This window comes from Elaeis guineensis, chromosome 12 (genome assembly GCF_000442705.2).
Source record: "Elaeis guineensis isolate ETL-2024a chromosome 12, EG11, whole genome shotgun sequence".
Classification (NCBI taxonomy): domain Eukaryota; kingdom Viridiplantae; phylum Streptophyta; class Magnoliopsida; order Arecales; family Arecaceae; genus Elaeis; species Elaeis guineensis.
Window position 1 is genome coordinate 14,316,971 of NC_026004.2, and position 24,126 is coordinate 14,341,096.

A 24,126-nucleotide genomic window follows, 5' to 3' on the forward strand; every position below is an offset into this window, starting at 1 on the left:
TAAGACATCGCACCACACATGATCCTGATAGGAATGAAGCTGGATGGGCACACGACATCTAAATTTGATGGGAATAGAGGAGGAATCAATCCAAGACACACGGTATGGACTAGGATGATCTACAGGAGTTAATCCTAATCGCTTAACCGTGTCGGTGGAGATGGCGTTGATACAGCTACCGCTATCAATGATCACCTTACAAATTTTATCGCCAAATTTTATGAAGGTATGGAAAATAGAGGTCATACGCCAGTCTTCACTTTCCTTAGTTTGGGCTAGGACATACCTAACGACTCCAAGCCTAAGGTCTGACTCAGGTGTGGCATAACCTAGGATGTCCTCAGTACTCTCAAATTGCTCGGCTAAATCTGGATCAGCTTCATAAACTTCCTCCTCAATATTTTCTAGAGTTTCTCCTTCTAATTCTTCTACGAATAATGATCGGTTGGGGCATTGTGCAGCAAAGTGACCGTAACCATGGCACTTGAAGCAATGAGATCGAGAACTACTTCCTTTTGATAACTCTCCTATAGCTCCTTTTCCTTTATCTTCTTTTCTCCCAATAGGATTTGTAAGTGGAGGTCTGTTACTAGGAGTTTGATTAATATTAGGTCTCGATCCAGAAGGGGTTACTCGGTTGGGTTCAGGACGACGGGGAGTCGAATATCTAGAAAATCTTTCAAAATCTAAGGCAAGTTGATAAGCTTGTTCCAACGTGGTTACCTCTCGCAGAAAGAGCTCACGCTGAATATCCTCTCGTAATCCAGCTCTAAATCGAGATAAGGTAACAACTCTATCTTCGGCTACTCCACATCTCATGAGGTATTCATCAAATCTCGTGATATACTCGGTGACTGATCTATTCCCTTGAGTAAGCCTCTGCCATTGATCTAAAAGCCTTTGTTGGTAAGAGGTGGGGAGGTACTTCTCTCTGAGTTTTTCTTTCATCTCATCCCAGGTTTCTATCGGATCTTGTCTTCTCTGATTGAGAAGACGCTCTACACTTTCCCAATAAAGTCGGGCTTGCCTCATCAATTTCATCCTAGCAAATCTAACTCTCCTTGCTTCAGACATTTCATACCATCCAAAATAGTGGTCCATACCTGATTCCCAATCTAGGTACTCTCTCGGATCTAGACAACCATCAAAACTTGGGGCTTCGACTTTCACATTCCTAAGAATATGCTCATCTTGATCGAACTGGTTATGGTGCGGACGTGCCCCTATAGGTCGATCAAGTTCTAGATTCCTACCTCTTTGTCCTATAGATAGTCGGAGAGACTCAGGTTCAGGTTGTTTCTGCCTAGCTTCTTCTAATACCACTATTCTCTCATCCATGGCTTTCATAAAATTTTTCATGTCATCAAACTTTTCAGTCAGAGCATTAATGATGGCTGCTATATTGGGATCCATATTGGTGTTGGGTGGGGAAGTAGGATGTTGGTACCAGGTACCTGATCTAGTGGTCATGCAACTCTAAGATGCAGAAATAAGGTGCAATAAAATTAAAATGCTTGAAAGTAAAGTACGAAATTTAGAGTGCGAAAATTTAACTTGCGAAAATTTAAATTGCTGAATTTAAACTAAAGCCCTAATCAACCTGCTCTGATACCAAATTGATGCGGGACAATCCTAAAAAGAAAATCAATCCTAATAATCAAGCTCTCTTCTGTTCATCAACAACAAATCACGTCCGGCCAGGGGCTCATTATTCCCAGGACAGACAGTATAGTTGCCTATACTCTGCTCAGGAGGCGTGATTGATTGATACGAGACTAAAGCGAGATCAATCTAAATGATACAGACGAATGCCATTCGAGAGATCAGTAAACAATTAGTAATAGAAAATTTCATAAACAGATAGCAGAAATTAAACATGCTCACGAGTAGATGCAAAAAAAGAGAAATAAGAATGGAACGAGAGAAAATAAAACATTAAACCCGTGAGAAAAACCCAAGAAGATGATAAGAATCCGGATCGTGGTAGTTAAGAAACTACTCTGATTAGGGCTCTTAATCTTTTAACCAAACAGATCCATCGATAAAGAACTAGGTCTTTACCAACATCGGATTAAAAAAAAATAATCAAAGATCAACTGTTAAGGAACGAAGGTCTTTGACAGCATATGATCTGTAGAATAAGAAATCACTCCTTCTCTCAGCACGACAGATGAAAATTCTGGAGGAGACAGATCTTCTCTTGACGGAATAGGCTTGCGTGGGTAGTTGGTGGAGTCGATCAGAGTCGCAGAAACACTGAATCTTAAGTAGAAGGAATAGGATAGAAAGTGGGCCTCACACCCTCCCCTTGTGGGGCGATTTTGGGTCTCACACCCTCTCCCTCTCGGAACGATTGACACAAGTATTTGTGGAGTTTGTAAAATCATTCATTGTTTTCTCTTTCATGAAAGATACAAGGATTTATATAAGACTCTAAGGGTCCTATTTGTTTAGGAATCTCTTATTTTTACAAGGAAGAAATCAACCCTCCACAAAAAAGTAAAGCATTATAATCTATCATAGGAAAGAAATCAGTCTTCAACAAAATAAGTAAGTAGCCAAGAACTCTTAAGGAATTCTAAGGAAGAAATGGAATTTCATGTGGGTGCTTGATGCTTGACACAACTTGGCATGAGCACGGCATATGCTGGCATGCATATTCTTCTCTTGGCATGTGGAGAGTGGTGGCTCCAAAGGTGACGTGGACAAATCCAAGTATGGCCCTATGGACCCAAAGCCAAATGCATTAAAATTTATTGACTGAAAATAAATAACTGAAGTAGAATCAATTTAATGAGGCTTCTTCGATCCAAATCGAACTTAAATTATGTTGCCGATTTTTGATGGCTCTGGTGTCCGCACCAAGGGATCTTTTGCCCTTTAGACATGGCATTCATCTTTTCAAGAAGATGTGCCTTGACACCCCTGAGAAGATCTAGCGCATGAGCAAGATCCCTTATGCTTCGGTAATAGAGAGCCTCATGTACGTCATGTTATGTACACGTCCTGATATGACACTTGTCGAGAGTGTCACGAGTAGATATCAGACGAATCCAGATGAAGAACACTGGATTGCTGTTAAAAATATCCTTAAGTACTTAAGAAGGACTAAATATTTGATGTTGATTTTTGGTGGAGGATTAGAGCTGAAAGTTGAAGGATACACCTATTCAAACTTTATGACTGATGTCGATAATAAAAAATCTACATCGGGGTGTATCTTCTTATGTAATGGTGGTGCGGTTAGCTGGAAGAGTTTCAAATAGTCGATCATTGTAGATTCAACCATGAAAGTCGAGTACATCGCCGCCTCTGAAGCTGCTAAGGAAGTCTTTTTGTTCAAGAAGTTCGTTGCGGAGATGGATGTATTGCCATCAAATGCCATTGCACTACACTGCAACAACAACAGTGCCATAGCCCTCGTTAAGGAGCCAAGGTCTTATCATAAGTCCAAGCACATGGAGCGACAGTTTCACATCATATGCGAATATCTCGAGAAGAAGTTCGTCGAGATGTAGAGAGTCGACTCTACGCTGAATGTGGCAGACTCGCTGACCAAGCCTCTCAGTCAGTAAAAGATCGAAGCTCATCTTGAGAAGATGGATCTTAGATATATGACCAATTGACTTTAGGTCAAATGAGAGTTTGTTGGATTTGTGCCCTAGAAGCCAATTGTTGGCTGACACATTATGTAATTCTAGGACCTAAACTTATACTTGTAATCTTTTTATTATCAATAAAGAATTTTTTCATTTCAATCATATTTGTATCTATGATTTGTCTTAGAAATTAACAAAGATGATTTTTGTATATTTTTAAAGAGTTAAGAATTTGAGACATACATTAATTAGTGGTTAATTTTTAAATGCTTCCGATCAAAAGATCGTCACGGAGGACAGTGATCAATCTATTTGAGATCGATGCACAGTTCACCTCTCTTGTAGGCAGATGAGTCTCGGATCTGCGATATAGAGACACTGGGGTGAAGGTACAGATGGTTGTTAGAAAATAACTTGCATTGAGCGTGACCAACACGAGAACCACATAAATGTCTACTCACTCGTCAGTAATCTTTTCAATACTGCAGTGGTGTGAGTGGTCTTTTGATCTGTGGTGCCATTGGCTATTCGCAGCGAGGCTATTGGGTTTGATTGCACATTCTCTTGGTCCCTAGCCATTCGGATCCTTGCTGTGTATGTTGGCTTCAGTAGGTTCAGATTCGCTGTTTGGAATAGAATGCACCTAGATAAAATTTATCGACCTTAGTAGAAAAGGAGAAGTCCTATGCAATTTGCAAGACTGAGTTCAAAAAATCTTTGATCAAAGCAAGTGTGAATATTGAAAAAGAATTTTCACGAGATTCACAAATAAACTCGAATCGAGCCAATCTAGCATATGACTGATAATGGAATCTGACGAGTTCTCCATGACCTCCGTCAAATCCAGACTCACGATAGAAGGACTGAATTATACGATAACTGCATCTAGAGATTCATACTTTCATTCTACTGGATTGCCACTACATACTGCTAGGTGTCACTGGTGGATTGTGAGACTCATCGGACGTCATCTTGATGATTGATGGCCCTCGAAGGGTAAAATTGAAAATATTTCAATCCATCAAAAAGAGTTTCGATGATATTATGATGGAGATTACAATATATCTCACTACCAGATAGAATGGAACTTAGGGGGTCACACATTAAGAGATTTAATTTTGAATTTACCAATTGGACTTATAAAGTTTCAATTGAGTTAAGGTTTATTGAAATTCTATTAGGTTTATGAGAACCATGCTAGCATACAGTTAAACCTAATTCTTCTCGAGACTTCGATTTGATCGAGTCCATAATCTTGAACTTAATCTAAATTCATTTAGATTTAATTAAGCTTTTAATTGTGAGCTCAAGAGGATTTGATTAAGTCAATTAGTTGACATAAATATCCTAATATTATCTCTTCTTTATCTCCTAATTATCTCTAAATGTGCATATAGAATTAAAGGAAAGAGAGAGGCGTAATCTTCTCTTTTTGGCAAGATCAGGAGGTGCCAACCCCCTGAATTTGGCAAGTGGAGCTCGCCCCCTTCGCATGTGTGGCGTGGATGAGAGAGAGGTGGGGCCACACCCCTCTCTTATTTGGCTAGAAATCCTTTTGTGGGGCGCCAACTCTTGGCACCCCAACTTGACGCCCCAACTACATGATATGTATTTTTAGGATGCCTCTTGTACATATTTAAAAGAACTGATCATATACCATTTATATTTGATTTTAATTAAAATAAATTAGATTAAAAAAATAAAAAATTCTTATAAGATAAAGATCTACCTTTTTAAGATAAATGGATTTCTATTTTGTATCAGGATAATGCCCATATAAAAGTTATGTCTTTAGAATTCCTAGCTAATAGAATTTTTGATCAACAAAATTCTTCTCTTCCTTCTCCACGCCTCCTCTCCTCCCTCTTTTCCTTTCCACACCCAAAAGTTAGGCATCCCTCTTCCACACGTCAAGAGATAGTGCTTGATGGCTTAGAGATTGAAAATCAAGGAGAAGAAGAAGAAAACTGCTGATCAAGAAGTTGATCCTGTAGTCTAGATCAAGATGTTGATCAGTATTCCAGACTAAGATTCTTCTTAAAAAGAAAAATCTTCTACGAAGAAAAATCAGTTCGAAATCGATTCTGATGGATATCCATAGAGGTCGAATACGTGTGCAGCTCGAACATCTATGAATTCGTGATCATCAGAAACGGTGAACATCTACCTGCACCAAGATAAAAAAATATAATCTCATATTTATATCTAAATTTCAGATTGTATATATATATATATATATATATATATATGTATTTTTTTCTGAATTTGGATAAGATTAGATTTGATCTATTGTATATGAAAATTCAAGAATTTAATCTATTTATTTTTTACTATAATTTTTAAAATTTTAAAATTTACATATACTACTTATCCGATTTTCTAACAAATCGACCTTTCTTTCGCACCACAATCCTTGCATCGTAACCTTTAAATAACATTTCAAGCAGTCACAATGTCAAAAGAAACTATGAGCAAATTGCTTGTTTAGCAAAACACAATCCCAAGTGATAAGAAAGAATGAATATAATCTAACAAAACGATAGAACCGTCCGATGGTTGTTGATGATTCTCTCTTTTATGTCAGTTCTTACAAAGTCAGTTTTAACATATTTTTAAAATGAAAAAAACAAAAAAAGAAGAAGGAACCGTGCCTTTAGTTCTCTTTTACGTCAGTAAAGTCCACTAAAGTGACTTTGTTACAGGGTGCAGGTCGGTCTTATAGACATAGCCGACACTAGAAAAACAAATGCGGACCAAGCCACGATAAAAAGCCACACTCCCCACTCAAAAAAGCCATAGAATAGACGGTAGAGGCACAGCTGAAAGTCCAACATTTCATCAAGGTATCCTAACTACTTGTCCTAACACAACCATGCAGATCAGACATAGATATAGATGACACTATTCTCACCTAGACCAAATCTTTCATTGTCGCCCTGTCCCCCTCCTCTCTCCAGCCTTCATCTAGAGCAAGCCTTTCCTGCAATAATGCAACATGTGCGACTCTCCTTTCTCATTCATCTTTGATAACATTAGTTCTTAAGATCCCCAAGCCCCACCCTAATTTCCCCTCCCGCTGGTGAATCAACAAAACAGCGTCCTCACACTCAGGATCATACGGTTGTTAGACCACGAACCAAGACCAATTACAGAGTAACCTCAGAACAAAAAACATATTATATGAAAAATGGACTTCCAACGGTATCAATGAATGCAATTTTTCTAATCTACCAACAGAATCACATTATCAGTACAAATCAAGCAGGATATTAAGCAAAACTCTTGTAAAAATTGGTTTAAGTTGTTGTCAACACAATAACGAAAACACCAACCTATAAAACCGCTAGCTATGCATGGAGAACACAGAGAAAAAACAAAACATATCCAAGCAGAGCCATCTGTTCGACAATATGTTGCGTTATGCCCAACTCTTCCCAACTCAACGTTTTAATACCATCATCAACCAATGATGACAAAAATATAAACTTGTATGCTTGTAAACCTTCAATCGGGGAAAAAAAAGGTGCTTGTAAACAATATTAATATGATCTTCGCCTACCAACAGAGCAATCAAAGAAGATAAAAACAAAAACGCAAGTGCTACCAAACAAACTACAATTAGCAAACAACATCTGGTTATAAAAACTCAATCACCCAGAGAATCCACCATTTTTCTTTTTATGCGGAAAGCACCGCAGCTGGTACAATCAGATAGAGCAAATCAAAGTATGGACCGAAAGGATGCCACACCTACAAGTTCCCCTTTTACCTGAACTTTTAATGTTGAAAGCCTCAAAGCAACTAGGCTAAAGGAAAACATGGCACAAGTTCCCCCACAACAACAAAGAGAGCATATCATCACGCGACCTCATTTTAAAAACACAAGACTGCTAGCAACCAGTTTTAAAATTATTAAGCATGATTCTACCACAGCCAACTTTACAGTACTCAGATTCCCAGCACTCATTTCGACTGGTGACCCAAAAGAACACCATGCCCCAACTTTCCATATAAAAAATAACAGCACTTCATGTAAAGGTAGCAGAACACAAAGGCTGGCATCACCTTCGGCATGTGTCATGTAATCAACTAACTACTTAACAATAACTTCCATTAGAAAAAAATCCTAAACTTGAGCCAATCTCATCAATATAAGACAAAAAGGTACATATGAAACAATCCACTTCACTTGAAAAAAAAAAAGGGGGAATTCTTTCTGTGCAAAATTTACACCAGATGAGACATAAAAAACAAGAAAGAAAAGGATAAATTGATAGTGACAAAAACAAAATACCAGCAGATTACGAAGATGTGATACATCAAAGATCAAACTACACGAAACAAAACAATTAAACAGAAGGCATTCGTGGGTATTGAGAGACAGAAAGAGAGAGAGGTGGAAGAGATAGACACTCAAAGAGTGTATACATTGACCATTTGATTTCTGTTTTCCCTCGAACACCAACACAAAAGCTCAATAAAGCCACAATCTATTGAAACCAAAGCAAAACACAAAAAAAGGAAAACCATTTCCAGAACCCTTTTCTAAAAAGGAAAGAAATGTGGGGGCAAAAAAAAAAAAAAGAAGATAAAATCCCATCATTAGCAACCCTGCCAACCCAGAACACATATATTAATAGATGGGAAAAAAGATCAAAAATAAAAGGCTAAAACGGGAAGGAAGGATTAGCGACCGTAGATCTCACTTCGCGTTAGGGCATTCCCTAGCGAAGTGGCCCATTTCGCCGCAGGCATAGCAGGATCCGCCGCCGCCGCCGCCGCCGCCGCCACCTCCGCCGTAACTCCCCCCACCGCCGTAACTCCCACCGCCACCGCCGCCGTACCTCCCACCGCCTCCGCCTCCTTGGTAGCAATCCCTAGCGATGTGACCAGTCTCACCACAGTTATAGCAGGCACCACCGCCTCCGTAACCCCAGCCACCGCCTCTCGCACCCCCTCCTCTCCCACCACCGCCGCTGCCCCCACCGTTGAACCCATACCCTCCACGGGTAGCGCCGCTGCGGCTGCCTCCACCACCATAACCATCCCTCCGGCCACCGCTGCTGCCCTGGACGCTGGATCCATCGGGGCCAGTAACATCGACGGCCTTGGTGCGGCCGCCCTCGCCCTCGGCGATGGTGAACTCCACGGGCTCTCCCTCGGTGAGGGTGCGGTAGCCCTCCGCCTTGATCGAGGACTGGTGGACGAAGAGGTCCTCGCCACCGTCGTCCGGGGTGATGAAGCCAAAACCTTTCGTCCCGTTGAACCACTTCACCGTCCCCTTCGATCGGCCGCTCCAGTTCGCCATGGAGCAGAGGAGGAATATGGACGATCGAGGAGAACCCTAACCCTAACTCTCGAGAGACGAAAGAAAACCCTAATTTCTCTTCCCTTCTCTCTTCCCCTCTTCGGCCCGATATTTATCGCGCTCTCTTTCGGCGTGTAAGCACAGTGGGCGCGGGGAACTCGATGTGAGGGAATTATTAAATAGAGTCGAGTCGTTGGGTGTATCGGACGGCTGGGATTAACGAGCGCGGAAGGAGGACCGTCGGATGGACTAGGTTTTTTGGGGAGTGGTCTTTTGGGTCTGTGGGCCAGGATAATCCTGTCGACGACTTGTGACTCGCCGGCCTGGAGGATGCGTGCCCCCGGGACAAAATAGGAGCCAGTGGAAAGATCTTGAGGAATGGAAAAGGCCCTCAAAAATACACCCTCAGCCATGCAAGTTGTGATGTCAGGTAAGCTGTCAGTGTGATGCTTTTTGGCGGGGGGATCGGAATCGGTGCCGTTAGTGAAAAAATTAAAATAATGATTGAAACTCTTTCCGCCAGAAGTGCAAATTGGGATCTCGTCAATGATCCCGTTTCAATCACGATTGAATCCTAATGTTAAACTTAAATTTTATTTTATAAAAAATTAGATCAGATTAATGATCAAAATTTTCGATCCTACGGATCATTCAAACCGCATTAGATCTATATACGATTCAGATCAAATCCGAATCAAATATAATTAATTATATTATTATATAATCAATTACTATTAATCATATAAAATAGATAATAAATAATATTATTTTTAAAATAATTTAAAATATAAAAATAATTTTAAATATTATTTATATAAATTTTAAATCATGATTTGTAGGTCCAAAAAGATTTAAGTGCTGACAATACGAAAGGATGGGATAAGATTATAGAACAGAAAATCTAAAATTGATTCAAAAATTAAATTGATCAGATCAGAATGGATTGGATTTGAATAGAATATAAAGTAGAATCATCTTAATAATTTAAATTTATATTAAATATTAGAGATATTAAATATTAAGTATGTCCAGTTTTGAGTTCAGTTGCAGTCTAATTTGGAATAGAAAATTGTTAACATTGTAATTGAACTCGAAGCTCAATGATTTTTAATTTTTAAATCAATCACCAAGGCCATAAACGATCTTTAATTTTTAGATCAATCGAGGAAGTCATACTCATTTAATTTCAGTTAAAACTGTTCTTGGTTCGAGAATGAATAAGATGTTTAAGCATCCATCTCCATTGTGGTAATGGGATCAGATTGGACGCGGAACAGATCCAAAATACGTCATCCTTATCCAGATCCGTCTAATTAGTCAAAAAAAAAAAAAAAAAAACACACGCTAGCGCTGCACTTGAGACACTATATAGTGTTCAAAGGCATAGGGTTTTCTTTTGTGATCTCTGTGGCTCTGGATGGTGATGCAACAGTGGGAAGGGAAAGCCGCCCTTTCTTCCATCCAATCAAAATAAAAAGTTTGTAAGGTGATTTCTTTTCTCATAATCTGTGGGCGATCTTGAAAGCCACTGTACATATTGAACCACAAACATGGGTCAATGGGGTGGTTTGGTGCTGAGCAGAAAGAGGCATGCGGCATGATATCTTTGGTGGTTCCCTACATCATCTTTTTCCGTAAACCATTTTTTTTTTCCCCGGCCTATTAATCCTCCAAGACCACTGACAGAAATCCCAGTGATCCTTGAGCAATGGCCTTTATCAAACTTCTGTTGCACCTTGTACTCAGCGGAGCAAAAATCAAAACTGAACCAATTAAATCGATCTATCCAAATCTCAGGTTTGATTTAATTTAAAATTTTATTTAATTTAATTTAATTAATTTTTAATATATAAAAAAATATATTTGAATTGATTCAGATTTGTATAAAATCATTCTCAAACCTAATCGGATGGATTTCAATAAAATAATAACATTTTGATTAGGATGTTGTTTATGTTGAAATTTTAGCGTATTAAAAAATTATTATGAATTTATGATATTATTTATCAATTTAGTTTTGTGTTGATTAGCTTTAAATCTTAAATGATTTAGTATATTATTTATTTTTATTATAATATGTTGAGAATTTTTATCTTCATCCTTAATAATGATATTTGTTTAAAAATTTCATTTTATTGAGCGGTAATATCTTATGTCAATTTAAATCATTTTATTTGATAAATTTTTTTGATGGTACTATGTGAAAAAAAAAAAATCTTTGTAAATCACAAATATATATATATATATATATATATATATATATATATATATATATATATATATATATATATATATATATATATATATATATAAACAGGTAAACCAATCCAAATCAGATTATTTAAACCATGTTAATTTGATTTGATTTCAATCTTTTATTAGTCTGATTTGATTTTTAGAAATGCTAAATCATTTAGGGCTGGTTCGACTTAGATTTGAGTATGAAATTGATCCAAACCGGACCATGCTCTCCCCTTGTGCTGCCCTCACAACTCAAAATACTAAATAAATGATTAAAGCACAAAACTTAAAACATTTTTGATGATGTCCACAAGCATCAAGTTCTTATTTTGTAGCATCTCTGGATTCCATGGTGCACCAAAGCATTTGTCGCGCACAGACTTATTGCTCTTTTCATGGTTTGTCTTTTGACTTGGCCCTCATAAAATCCAGGAGGTCAAAAAATATCAGATTTTTTTTTTAAAAAAAAAATGCGGATGCCCTCTTTCATTACAAATGAAAGCAAGAACTTTAACATGTATGATCTCGCTTTTTGGATTCCAGATTTTTTTTGAAAAATGCTGCTAAAATGATATTGTAGATTCTGTGATAAAAACAAGCAACAAGCTAATTCCTAGCAGTTTGTCATGAATACTGGACAAAGTGTTATTCCTTATTTTTGTTAAAAAAAATAATAGTACTAAAATGATATTGTGAATTTATTTTTTTCTAGCAATATATATTTTTTAAAAAGACTTGTTGTAACCTATCGAATGGTCGTGGTTATGCACCGATGAAGGAAGGAGGACATAGAAATAAGTTGACATAACCATGATTTATCAATATGTATGCATTTTTCCAGCATTGTTTGACGATGGGCTGCATTCATTCCTCCTTAGGCTCAAAGGTTTGTATGGCATTGCCCAATCAAGTATAAGCACGAAGTCCTAAAATCTTCAAGCCAAATTAGATCCATGAGCCTCCACATTAAGTGCTCTATACGTTTCACATACATCTTCAGTAGCATCATACTTGCAATTTAAAAATGACACAGTTGGTGACCAAGTTACTTCCAAACAGAAGGGATTACAGCTATTGGAGCTAACACAGGCTACGTATAGGTGAATCGGTTAGAGAGTCACTTTGTTGCCTCCATATACGTGTGAAAGTTGCTAGTAAGCACCTTTCTCAGCTAATGGTCCTAATGCTTTTACATCATGCTTCTCTGTTGAAATATGATATATCTTATCATTGACAAGAATTCCACAGCAATTCAAAGAGGATTAACATCAGGTACAATAAAGTCTGCGAGATTACACATTGCTTTTTCTCAGGTTATCTCATTTCTATAGAAAAATTAATAGTACAGCTGACCAGATGGCTTCTTACATAACCACATTAGGGCTAAATTATGGCATTCTACAGCAGATCTTCCATCTTAGCTTTTGAATTTTTTTTTTTTTCCAATTTTCATGGATATATTTATTCTCGATTGGTTTAATTCAGCCGATTTATCGAAAATAGGGGGGGGGGAAGGAAAAAGTCTACAAGATTTGATGAACCAATAATCAACTAATGCTACCATATAGCCAAATAAGCACTTAAAATATCTTTCCTTCTCCTTCAGCCGTTCTCTACAAGGAAAATCAGCACATGACAAGTTCATTAATATGCACTTTTTTTTTTTTTTGAATGAAAAGGAGACAAAGGGATTATTCCTTAGTCATCTGAATTTTATTTCAGAATAAAAGAGAATTCACAAGGAAAGAAAAAAAAAAGAACGCACAGTATATACATAAAAGAAAAACAGCCTACAGATCTTTTACTCTTTTTCAATGAGAAAATCTTTGTGCATCACACGCGGTGCAGTAAAAATATATTATTTTATTTTATTAGTCCATATAGCCATCACTTTTCAATATATATTTAATGCCTACAGTTCTACTTTTTTGTTTGAAATTTTAAATGACAAAAATATTTTTTTTTTAAAAAAAAAATTTATAATATCTTGTAATAATATTATGATATACCACAGTTAAATTATGATTTTTTGTATAATAGCAAGTCATAATTGGGCCATAAGATGTCATAAGAAAGACAAAAATATTTTCGTCATTTAAAAATTTCATAAATTTTCAATGACAAAAATATCCTCCCCTCTTTATGACTTCTGAAATAAAATTATGATTTTCTATCATGCACAAAATTATAATTTGACTGTAGGAAATCATAATATAGCCACAAGATGTCATAATTTTTTCGAAAAGAGAAAAATATTTTTGACATTCAAAATTTCGAAAGAAAAAGCAGAATTACATACATTAAATGTGCATTGAAAAATGACGGCTACGTGGTCTGATAAAACAGGACGGTGCATATTTTCTGCACTGCATATGATGCACAAAGAATTACTCTTTTTTAAATTTTCTCCAAAAACAACAGAAGGACAGATGTGCAACAGGGCAAAACACACATGAACAGTCTCACCAAAAAGCCAACCCCTTTTAGACAATGTGGTTGAACAAAAGAATAAAGCTGAAGGGCCCATAACACCACTCTTTTGAGTCTCCTGGTGGTGTTGGCCACTGGATGAAGAGCAGGATTTCAAAAGAAGTGCACCACTTCCCAAAGAACCACACACCTCCATAGAAAAAAAAGGAGGAATGAAGAGAGTCAGAAGAGAAATGTATACGTTGTATTATCATTATATGAAACTCAGGTAAAGTTGTTTTTTCTCTACAGCTGAAGTTGACAACATTGATTATCGGGAGGAAAAAATATATATATTAAATTTAACTGAAATTGTGACTTCCTGTTGAGCACTGAATTACTCAAGGAAATGTATCATTTTAACATCTCAGAGTCCCGATTCAACTGCATTATTGAATTTTTTTTGGGAAAGTAACTAAGGTATTTTGCTTGGTCTTACGCTTATTATTACTCTGTTAGAGCTGATGCTTTGCCGCAAGTCTTACTCGACTAAGTCCAACAAAGCCCATACATGAGCAGAAAAGACTTATTTCTTCAAACATTTGAATTACACCATTAGATTATTGATTTCTCTGGTCATGGATAACCACCAAAATTAAGCACCAACCATCATGCTTCTTAGAGATTATTGAACATAAAATATGAGCAAAAAGGAGACACCAGTGCCGTCCTAGGTTCCATGGAACAATTTCAACAATGACAAATTTGCAAAGACTTATCAAAGAGAAGGGGAGACAAGTTGATGCCGAAACACCAACCCTATATCCATGTTTTAACAAATTTTAATAAGGCTGTGAAGTTTACAATGATGATTGCCAAAATTTGATCTTTCCAGCTGAATCATTTCCTTATAGAGATTCCAGTGAGCATTACTTCAAACTGAAACTTGAAGGAAAAAGACATCAGTCACCTGAGTTATACCATAACAGAACACCTCACCGGTCTGCCTAATAAACTTGTAGGAGAGTGTTTCTGACTCCTAGCCTGCTGATAGCCAAATTAGACTCATATTAAGTGGGACTTGTAAATATGATGTTTTCACTGGGGTAGTCACACGATTGAGCTGTCCGTTTAAGTATGGTCCTATATCAACCAAACACTACTTAGCCCAAATTCATAGGTCTTTTTTCCTTCCTACAGGCCAAAGGCTAAAATTTGGATTGGGTTTGGATAGACCGTTAGAACATGCAAGCTGGAAGGGCCAACAGGCCCAATTCTTACAGGATTTTTAGTCCAATCCTATAAGAATTTCCAAACAGACCCAAAGCATGAAACGGTATAAGTGCTAGGAGAGAGTGAACAAATTTTCATGTTGTATGTCTCTTCTGCAAAAAAAATGTTGTTTCCTGGTGAATCCCCTTTAAGAGCATCTCAGGACATTAATATAGGGTTCAAATAGAGAAACTGAGGATACTATGTACGCATTTTCATGTGCACTCATATGGTGAACAGCTAGAAAACTTTTCAACATTCACGTAATTTTTTTTCAAATGCGTTGCTAGGTTCTTCACTCTGCTATTAGCTGTTGCCTTTAGCTCCCTGATGAAGTTGTCAATGGATCGTGATTTAAGTAGATGAGTTGCAATTAACAAAGAAACACCATCTAAACCCAGCAGGATGTTGTAGTGGCTAAGAGATCCAGCTGCCTTCTATGTGGAATACCAAATACTAGCAGGTTTTTTCACAAAGGATGTGGCATGCCAAGGGGGACCAATTTACTGCTCTGAAAAGAAATCTTAGATCTAGAAAGCTGCTTAGATTGATCTTGGTTTTTGGTCTAGGATCATATGATCGCTGCTGCTTGTAAGCTTATCATATGGTTTTGCTTCATCAACCAAACGCATGATGCCACTTCACATGTGAAGTCATCTCCAAAATATACAACTTTAGGCTTCAGAACACTCTTCTGTCCTCTGAGAGCTAAAACCGAACAAAATATAGTAGTAATTCAGATCGCAAGTTACCTATGAGACAAATGAAGGGGATTAGTTGTAAAATTTAAATGCAAGTTGGAGATGGATATCAACAATTTATGCTACCAAAATTCTTGTAGAATAGGTAGACTACCGCTCAAAGTGGTTATGGAATAAAATATCTAGCTCTAAGGCCAAAGCCAAACAAGTATGTTATGCATGTTAGCCGGAGTAAATCAAATCAGTGCTATGTTTGAAGTTTACAATGTTCTGCAATAAGTTCCAAAAGATAATGGTGACAATCCTATTTGGCCACTTGTAATTAGATTCTTACAGCGTTTATTATGCCTAATTCAGAAATAATACCTTTCATCAGCAATCTAGTGCAAGAAAATGTCTTAGAAAAGTGATTTCTTTTTTCTTCTGTTTTGTTTATTTGGAGGTTATCTGATTCTGATCTCACAGGCTACCTATTCTTTCAGTCCGGACTGGACTCTGGCTCTTCCATTACCATACTGGGAGGCATTTCTTTTCTTTCCACACACTGAACTACAAACACAACTCATCACCCATGCCCTTCAACTCATGTATGAAGTGTTTCCTGGAGAAGCACTCCAACTTAGCAATGGTGGCAGCTGATACAAAGCAATGCTTGGTGCAACATCAGTTCATGCAAAAGTGCAGAACTTGGTAGTGTTTTCGCAATTATTACGACCTCAAAACCAAGCATGAACAATACTGGACAGAACTTATTAAATGCAACAATGCACAGATTTGTCACTTCTTGAGAACCAACCACATCATTCTTCTATCAAATTAATTTGGGGTCCAAGATCCCCATGATTCTCCAAAAGAAGCAGCATAAGAAATGCTACTAGCACCATTCATTCTGTTGTGGAAAGGATTCTTTTAGCATCTTTCTATATGCATCAATATTTGGTTTGGTTGCAATGAAAACATCCACGGCCTCCAATTCGATCAAAATCCCCACTTTAGGATTTATCACACATCCTATCCATCACTCCTATCAACCAGCACTGATATGCTTGTGTCTCGCAAAACAAGCAAGTAGCTAAGCATTAAAAGTCTTATTAAGTAAGACTCCCAGTACTTTGTCAAATATGCAAGAACAGTAAGCATTTAACTAGCAAATGCGAGTATCAACACTAATTAGAACAATTTCATCTTCTCCCCTTCGCCTCTACCTAAGAAGCAAGTGTCCCTAGATTTTAATGTCAGCCTCTTTACCAAATGGCATTCTCTTTCACTTATGGTCCCACTCTGAACTCTGAGTGGCATCAACTTTTTCCATTTTTACATTGGACCAAGTGCATCTTGATAATGGTAAAGACTTAAACATAGCTAAAATTTGTACTCCGAACTCCATGTCAGCTGATTGTGAGTAATTGTGTTTTTTTTTCCCTTGAGACACCCCAATGAAATAAATCTGTGAGGAAATCCACTTTTTTCTCAAAATAAAAAATCTTTAAATATCAAAGATTTTATTCCAGGCTTCATTTTATAGTTAGTTTGCCATGGAGAACTGATGAATGGTTGTTCACCATTGGTTTGTATCTTCGCTAGGGTCATCAGACTCAAATTGTGTATCACTCTTGTCAGAGGATTGCTTTTGTTAGCTTCTTTCATCCTCTCTTCGCTTTTTTTTTTCCCCCTCTGAGAAAGATCCTCTCTTTAAAACTTAAATAGTTCCCTGTAAGGATGCTTCTCCATCATTTCTCAATTAAAAAACTACCCAAATGTTATGAGAGTCTCTTATTGGAGACGCAAGAAAACAGTTCAATTAAATTTTTTGCATTGTTTGAGCCAGGATAACTGTTTACCAGAATTCATGGAAAGATAAGGTGCTAACCTTGGCACTGAAGAGGGCCAGACTTTGTGAAGAACAAGTACTGATCTTATGGTTTAGGCCAATCATTTGTCGATGATCACTAGATTAATCCTTGGGAATTCTTGTTTCTGAACATTATTAAATTGATTTTCAGGATATCTAGTATCGGCTGATAGGGCAATTTCCTTCTGGACTATATCTTAATTTGTAGACATGGAAAGATCCCAGATGCTTGATATGAAGACCAAAAGTATAGTTCAAATGTTTGATGCTTTATTTTCTCAAGAAAAAAAAAATCATTAACTAAATATGCTGCACTGCCGCAGCACCACAAAGTGAACATAATTGATTTTTAAGAGCTATAGTGATTAGCTTTAGTGAATCCAGTGCCCTTCAATTAGAACATAGGGAGTGCTTTAACAGACTTTAAGTCCTTTTGTGGCATGGTTAATTACTTCAGACTGGAAAGCCTAATGACAAGAAACTATCTGACATGATACCTAGCAGCATGCTGTAAGTTCTATGGGCTAGCTTTGATGCCTAGAAGCAATGAAACTAGTAAAGATCATTATGTATTTTTATTCTACAAGGACACAGTCCATGACCATTTCATCAATGTGAACAAGAAGAAATTTGGTTGCTGTAATTGCCTTGAAAATAGAATGGGGCCAATTTTTTTGATATAGTGGAAGATGGACATGGAGATGCAAATGAGAAAAGCCACGGTATCATTTACATTCTGATGATAATGATTTTTTTTTTTTTTCAAATAGTACATTGTTCACAGATTATAGCTCATGGAATCTAATTTTGACTGGATGCTCCTGTTAAACTTTAGTTGGAAATCAAATATAAACATTTGGAAAATTGAGAGGTTAATCGAAAGAAAAATGAGACGTGGATACACTCTTTTTATTTTTTTTTTCTGAGCAGAGAAAGACTTACCTGGCTCTTGATTTCTTTTTCTGTCATTGTTTTTTTCTTTTTCCCAAGAGCAACTTGGGTTTAGGCAAGGCTCCAACCATTATACATGTTCTTTAATAGATCTATTACAACACATGATATTTTAATATTGATCAGTAGCCAAAAACTTGATGAATATTTAAAAAATGTGTTCATGTCATCTGAAGCATGACACAGCATATCTTTCTGCAAGTTCGCATTGAGTGTCTGGTCAATTATCAGAAAAGTCTGTGGCATGGCTTATTGCACATATTTTAATCTCAAATCATCACATCCAATGTTGAAATCATTATAACTAAGTTGTAGGCAATTTACAATAAGAAACTTATGTATTCTGATCTGGTGAAATGTTGAGAATTGAGATCTTTGGAAGATAGCAATGTGACCTCCATACGGCCAGTCAAAATGAAATTATATCAACCATTTCTGCTGATATCATTTTGAAGTTTTCAGTACTCCAGTTCTATGCTAGATTGTGTGTGTTTTTTTATTTTCACAAAGCATGTGATCAGATGCTGTGTGATAATTAATTATCGAGACTGCCGTATGCAATGTGTTTATTAATCTGACATTCACATTGTCATGGCTAACAAACAGAACTTTCTGAAAGTATGGTGGTACAATGTATCCCAAAATCCTAGTGGTACCTATCAGTAGCGACGGATAAGTCCTCAAGATTTTGGACCAATGGCTGGACATTGCATGAGTGCATCACAATCATCCAAATGTATACGATTCACAATGCTGGGCTTCTAAAGCTGCATGAGAATTGAGGGTTGAAATCCTTGACGCGCGCTCCATCATATTCCAGTTTGGCCTATAGGCTTCAACAGAATCTGTCTACAATGATTAATGTTCTATATATAGTTCTCATCAGTCTTGTAAAGATGTTAATTTAAGTTTCGGATTTGGGTGTGGATTGTGGACATATCACAGGCCTTGGGGAATCTAATGTTGCACAGATGGAATGCACATTGTACCAATGGGATATGTTGCACACTTGGGTGGTCGAGTTAGCCTCCACAGGTAGGGCCACAGTGGTCTGTCCCAGAAGTGCAGGCGGGCACATGCTGTCCATTGTTTTTGCCTCACTAAATTAGCAACAAGAACAGTGTCATGGCAGGCAGGTATTTGGTGGTAGCAGTAAGTGCCCTGTTTGCTGGTGTAACGCCATATAATTGTCTTCCTCCTAGCAACTAAAGGACTGGTTATTAATTTTTAGCTACCCATGGCTGCAGGTAATGGTGACTGAAAGACCAGTTTATTTTTATTGACCTGCTCTCCAATATATGGAGTTCAAATACATCTGTTGTGGGCCCTGAGAACTATAGCTTTTGTATACCTCCAGATTTATTATGCACTTGGCTCACACCTAGTGGCATAACATTACAGTTGCAGAATGCAGTAAAGGGTCCTTTCATTTCTTCTTGTTGGACAGATATCCAATGCCATCAGGGAAATAGGTTGCCTTCTCTATTTCAGAGGTTCTGAATCTTAGAATCCAATGAGAGATGTAAGCAGAAAATTTGGACTAGAATATGTTTGATAGCTGCTATGTCTTATCATCTGCCTGTGTTTAAATTAAGCTGGACCACTGGAACCCAACATGAAAGAGCCGGTTCAGAAAAAACACAAATACATAGCATAGAAGAGCATGAAGATACTTTCTTGCTTATTTGTCTGACCCATCCTAGGGCAAAGAGATCATTGTTATAAAAATTGGACAAGTGAACGAGATGGTGCTCTTGCCATACAGATCCAAGAAGAAATTTGATCTTGATATCCTAGAAAAGTTACTCAGGTTCAAGAATATGATAGTCACTGTGCTATGTAAGTCTGGAAGCATGTGCTATGTAGGCTGTATGGTGGCTTAGTGAGGAACATACCTAGAATATAAGTCGAAGGGACAGAGTAGGCATGGGTGACAGATTAGTTGGATGGATATATCAAAAGCATGTTAGAAGCCACAGTCCATATCAAAGAATAAGTGATGGATTAGTTGGGCACTAAAAAAAGGGAAGTAGCTAGTTTTTTATACATTAAAATCTATCCAAGTATTCTTACAAGGTAATACAGCACATCTATGATGTGGGAAATCAAGCAGCATCACTAAGAAGTAAATTAGTCCTGCCTCGGTAGGCGTAGAACAGCTGATATTGAGAAATGTTTCATACTGACTTTTGAAAAAAATATTGAAGAGAGCGGGAGGGACAAAGGATACCCTTAGCTAGCTCAGCAATTATTGCGAACAAAGGATACAATGTTCCTACTTCTGTACAGTTAACTTCCTTTGTCAAATATCCATTCAGAAGTTTTCTTTCAGAACTATTTCATTCCCCCCAAAGAGTTTACATTCCAACAACCAACCGAATGCTGCTTACAATTATTGGTTGGATGGTTCCCAAGGACTCCTCAGGAACCACTATCCTCATGGCAATTGATGGAAGAAGAAGAGAAGGAGGAGGAAGAAGTATATACTATAGAGTATCAGACTAAACAGAAGCAGAAATTGCTGACCTCAAAATATAAATATATATCCACCACAAATAGCGATTGAAACTTTCCAGCCTACAAAACCCTCCTGAGACAGAAATAAACATCACCATCTCCCTACCAAAACCCCAAGTACTACCAACACAAACGAAACAAACAACAACTATGATGATCATATATAAGTTTTGTGGATCAATCTGCTGTAACCTTAACAATTTAAACAGATGTAACTGGAAGTATATACACTCCTGGACCCTGTAGATTGGAAAGCAGAACTGGGTCTTACTTCTTCCTTACCCTTGTTCCCCATTGAGTGTCCTTCACTGAATCAGTGGTAACCTCTTGTGCTTCTGGACTGGTAGAGCTCCAACCTACTCTTGGCCTCATGCAACAAGTCCTCCACTGTCGCATCCTGCACCAGGTAAGCCTGCTTGTATGACCATTCGAGCACTGTAAGGGTCTCGGCTTGGGCCAATGCCTCGCTATCGGGCACATGGATGGCAATGTAGCACAACAAGATCAATGCTGGAATCTGAACCTCTTCACCAAAGTAGATGAGCTGGACGAGGTGCTTTGCCCCACCGGCATTGATGATCGCCTTCGAGTGATCAACGTGGAGGTAATTCTCAGTGCATGCAAATTTAGTCAGGGCGATGGTCGCCTCTTTCATCACCACCGGTTCCCTGTCATCAAGCAACCGCACCAATGGCCCAATGATCCGGGTCTCGGTTGCCCGGAATGTCCTTGACAAGCAGCCCAATGCCACCATGCATGGCACGAGGAGGTCGTCGTAGTCAGCCTTTTCGACAATTCTCAGTAGCTGGTCGACGACCGCCCGGGCCGCCGGGGAGGTTGGCTTGAATGCAGATCTCCTAAGGTAAGCATCCTGCTCAGCAACCCCGCAAATTTCCATCAGTGCCATGGCTGAATTGTACTGGACCTCGTCGGCTCCCTTCTCTAGAAGAACGGCGAAGCAGAGGAGCGCCTTGGACTCGGTGATGCTCTTGCAAATGGCTGAATTGCCCTTGGCGAGGTGCCACAGGGCCTTGGCGGCCATGGCCTTCATGTGGGCCTTGGTCGCCGGGTCCTCGAACTCCCTCCCCTTGATGCTGGTGCCGTGGAGCGAGACATTCTGCGGGTGCTTCGAGCCCGCCGTCCCGTTGGCGTTGCCATTGGCGGTAGGGTGCGTCTTGCCGGATGACTTGGCCATGGTGGTTTGGATCACGTTGTGCATCTGGTTCTTGTTGTTCTGGCTCTGGTTTCCCAATGGATGCTGCATCTCCGGGCCATCTACCGACAGAGAATGGCCATCGTTGTTCGTCGAATTGTTGGCGGTGTTGTTGTTGGCCATGACGACGCAGTGGATGGACATGCCCTTGGAGGGGATGGCGTACTTGGAGTGCTCCTGGACGGTCTCGAAGGCGAGGTGGCTGACGAGGAGGCGGATGACATTGTGCTGGGCGAAGACGTCCTGGCACTTGGGGTGGTTGGCGGCGAGCTCGGACACGGCCCACGCCACCATTGCTTGGACTTTCATGGCCCCTTCTTTGAGAACCTTGGCGAACGCCGAGCAGACGCCCGCGAGCACCATCTGCTCGACGCTCTCCGGGTCGCGGGCGAGGAGGCCGATGGCGAGCGCGGCGCTCTCCTGGCCCTCCACGCGGCCTTCTTTAACCAGACGAAGCAACGGCCCGACGCCGTCCTCTTCGATGATGAGCTTGCCGTAGCGGTCGTTGTCGCGGGCGAGGGAGACGAGGGAGGCGGCGGCGTCGGCGCGGGCGTCGAGGGAGCCGGTGTACATGGTGGCGATCTGCTCCCAGATGAGGAAGAGGATGGGCTCGTTCTGGGCGATGGGGGGGAGTCCGAGGTGGCCGTCGTCGTCATCGGCGGAGGCGGTGGAGACCCGGATGAGCCAGGAGACGTCGCCGATAGAGTTGTCGAGCTGGATGCACATCTTGCGGAACGCCCCCGCGGGGATGATGGTGAACACGCGCTTCATCAATCCGTGGGCGCGACATTTGGAGACGAGCGCCAATGCCTTGTCGAGGACTTGCTCGGTGTCGACCACGATGCGGCGGGCGGGGCGCTCGTAGAGCTCGGCGCGCGCGGCCTGCCGGAGGAGCGCGGCGAGGCGCTCCGTCTTCGCCTTCACCTCCATGCACTCCTGCTTGAACGACTGGGCCTCGTCTGTCCACTTGGTCACCTGGTCCGCCAGCTGAATCGGCTTCGCCAGGATCAGCTTCACCCCATCCCCCATCATCTTAATAATTTCCTCCCCCTCCTCTCCTCTCCTCCACCTCAACTATCAATAATTCAAGCTTATATCATACCATTTCAAGGTGTTCGATGACGTGCTCCAGATGATGATATTGTGAAGGAAGAAGGTTGGTTTTGAAAAATGGAATGGACCAAAGCCTTCTCTTCCTCTCACCTTGTTCAGAAAAAGATATGGGATGGGAAATTCCCTTGCTTTTTTTTGGTTTTGTTTCCTGGAGTTACGGTGGTTGGTCTGAGGTGGACGGGAGGAGAGACCGACGGCTTTTCATTTACATGGTCAAACGCGTTTTCCTCTGCTCTCCCACCACCTCCTCCTCCCTTCGTTGTTACAGCCTTTATTTAATGCGTGTATTTATAATTGGTTGCAGAACTGCAAGAACTCCAGCAGCCGGGATTCTCCAATCTCCAAGGGAGGGAGTCTTATCTAATATCTGAATTATTATTACTAGTTCTCTCACAGGACCCAGGCACGACCAACCACCTCCAAGTGGCGTACCTATGTACTGATTGGTCCAATGGTGCCATGCCATGTGGCATCCTCCCAGCTGGACCATTGGCCATTTGGGTCCAACAACCACCACTTTTGTCTACCAACTCTTGATTAAAAGGTGGGCTCGATTGTTCAAAGAAGTCATGAGTCATGGCAGAGGCCGTGAGAGGAGTAGAAGCTGGTCCCCAGGAATAATGTGGGGGAGGGATTGGGTGTCATATTTTCATGCTCTTCATCGTTTTTCACGGTGGCACTGCTTCTATCGTCCTTGGTATCGGGTTATATTTTACGTAACGGGGTTTGGGTGGATGCGGTGATTCCGGGCGTTACAATAATGATTAATTAATGAGGTGTTATTATCTATGTTTCACATGGGAGGTGAGTGTTTGTGGTACGTAGCTTTTTCAGAGGTCACGTTCTAACTGTTCTCTTCTATGGTTGTTGTTTTTGGTGATAGCTTTTGTTGAGATGACCTCTTTTTCTCTTGTGGAGACGCCATCAAGATTGGAAGCATTCTAGTATTG

General features: G+C 39.6%; 2 protein-coding genes across 2 annotated transcripts; both read right to left on the minus strand.

The window, feature by feature from the left end:
* Positions 1–7,996: 7,996 nt before the first annotated feature.
* Positions 7,997–9,068, minus strand: LOC105055068 (cold shock protein 2). Its single transcript, XM_010936774.4, has one exon. It carries the CDS (start codon positions 8,905–8,907, stop codon positions 8,302–8,304), a length of 606 nt encoding a protein of 201 aa, XP_010935076.1. The 5' UTR covers positions 8,908–9,068; the 3' UTR covers positions 7,997–8,301.
* An 11,783-nt stretch (positions 9,069–20,851) lies between these two features.
* LOC105055067 (uncharacterized) lies at positions 20,852–23,459 on the minus strand. The gene has a single exon (XM_010936773.2). It carries the CDS (start codon positions 23,093–23,095, stop codon positions 21,164–21,166), a length of 1,932 nt encoding a protein of 643 aa, XP_010935075.1. The 5' UTR covers positions 23,096–23,459; the 3' UTR covers positions 20,852–21,163.
* Between the last annotated feature and the right edge of the window lie 667 nt (positions 23,460–24,126).

Excerpts from the sequence above, each read along its gene's own strand:
- LOC105055068 (XM_010936774.4), bottom strand. The coding sequence starts at position 8,907 with ATGGCGAACTGGAGCGGCCGATCGAAGGGGACGGTGAAGTGGTTCAAC.
- LOC105055067 (XM_010936773.2), bottom strand. The coding sequence starts at position 23,095 with ATGATGGGGGATGGGGTGAAGCTGATCCTGGCGAAGCCGATTCAGCTG.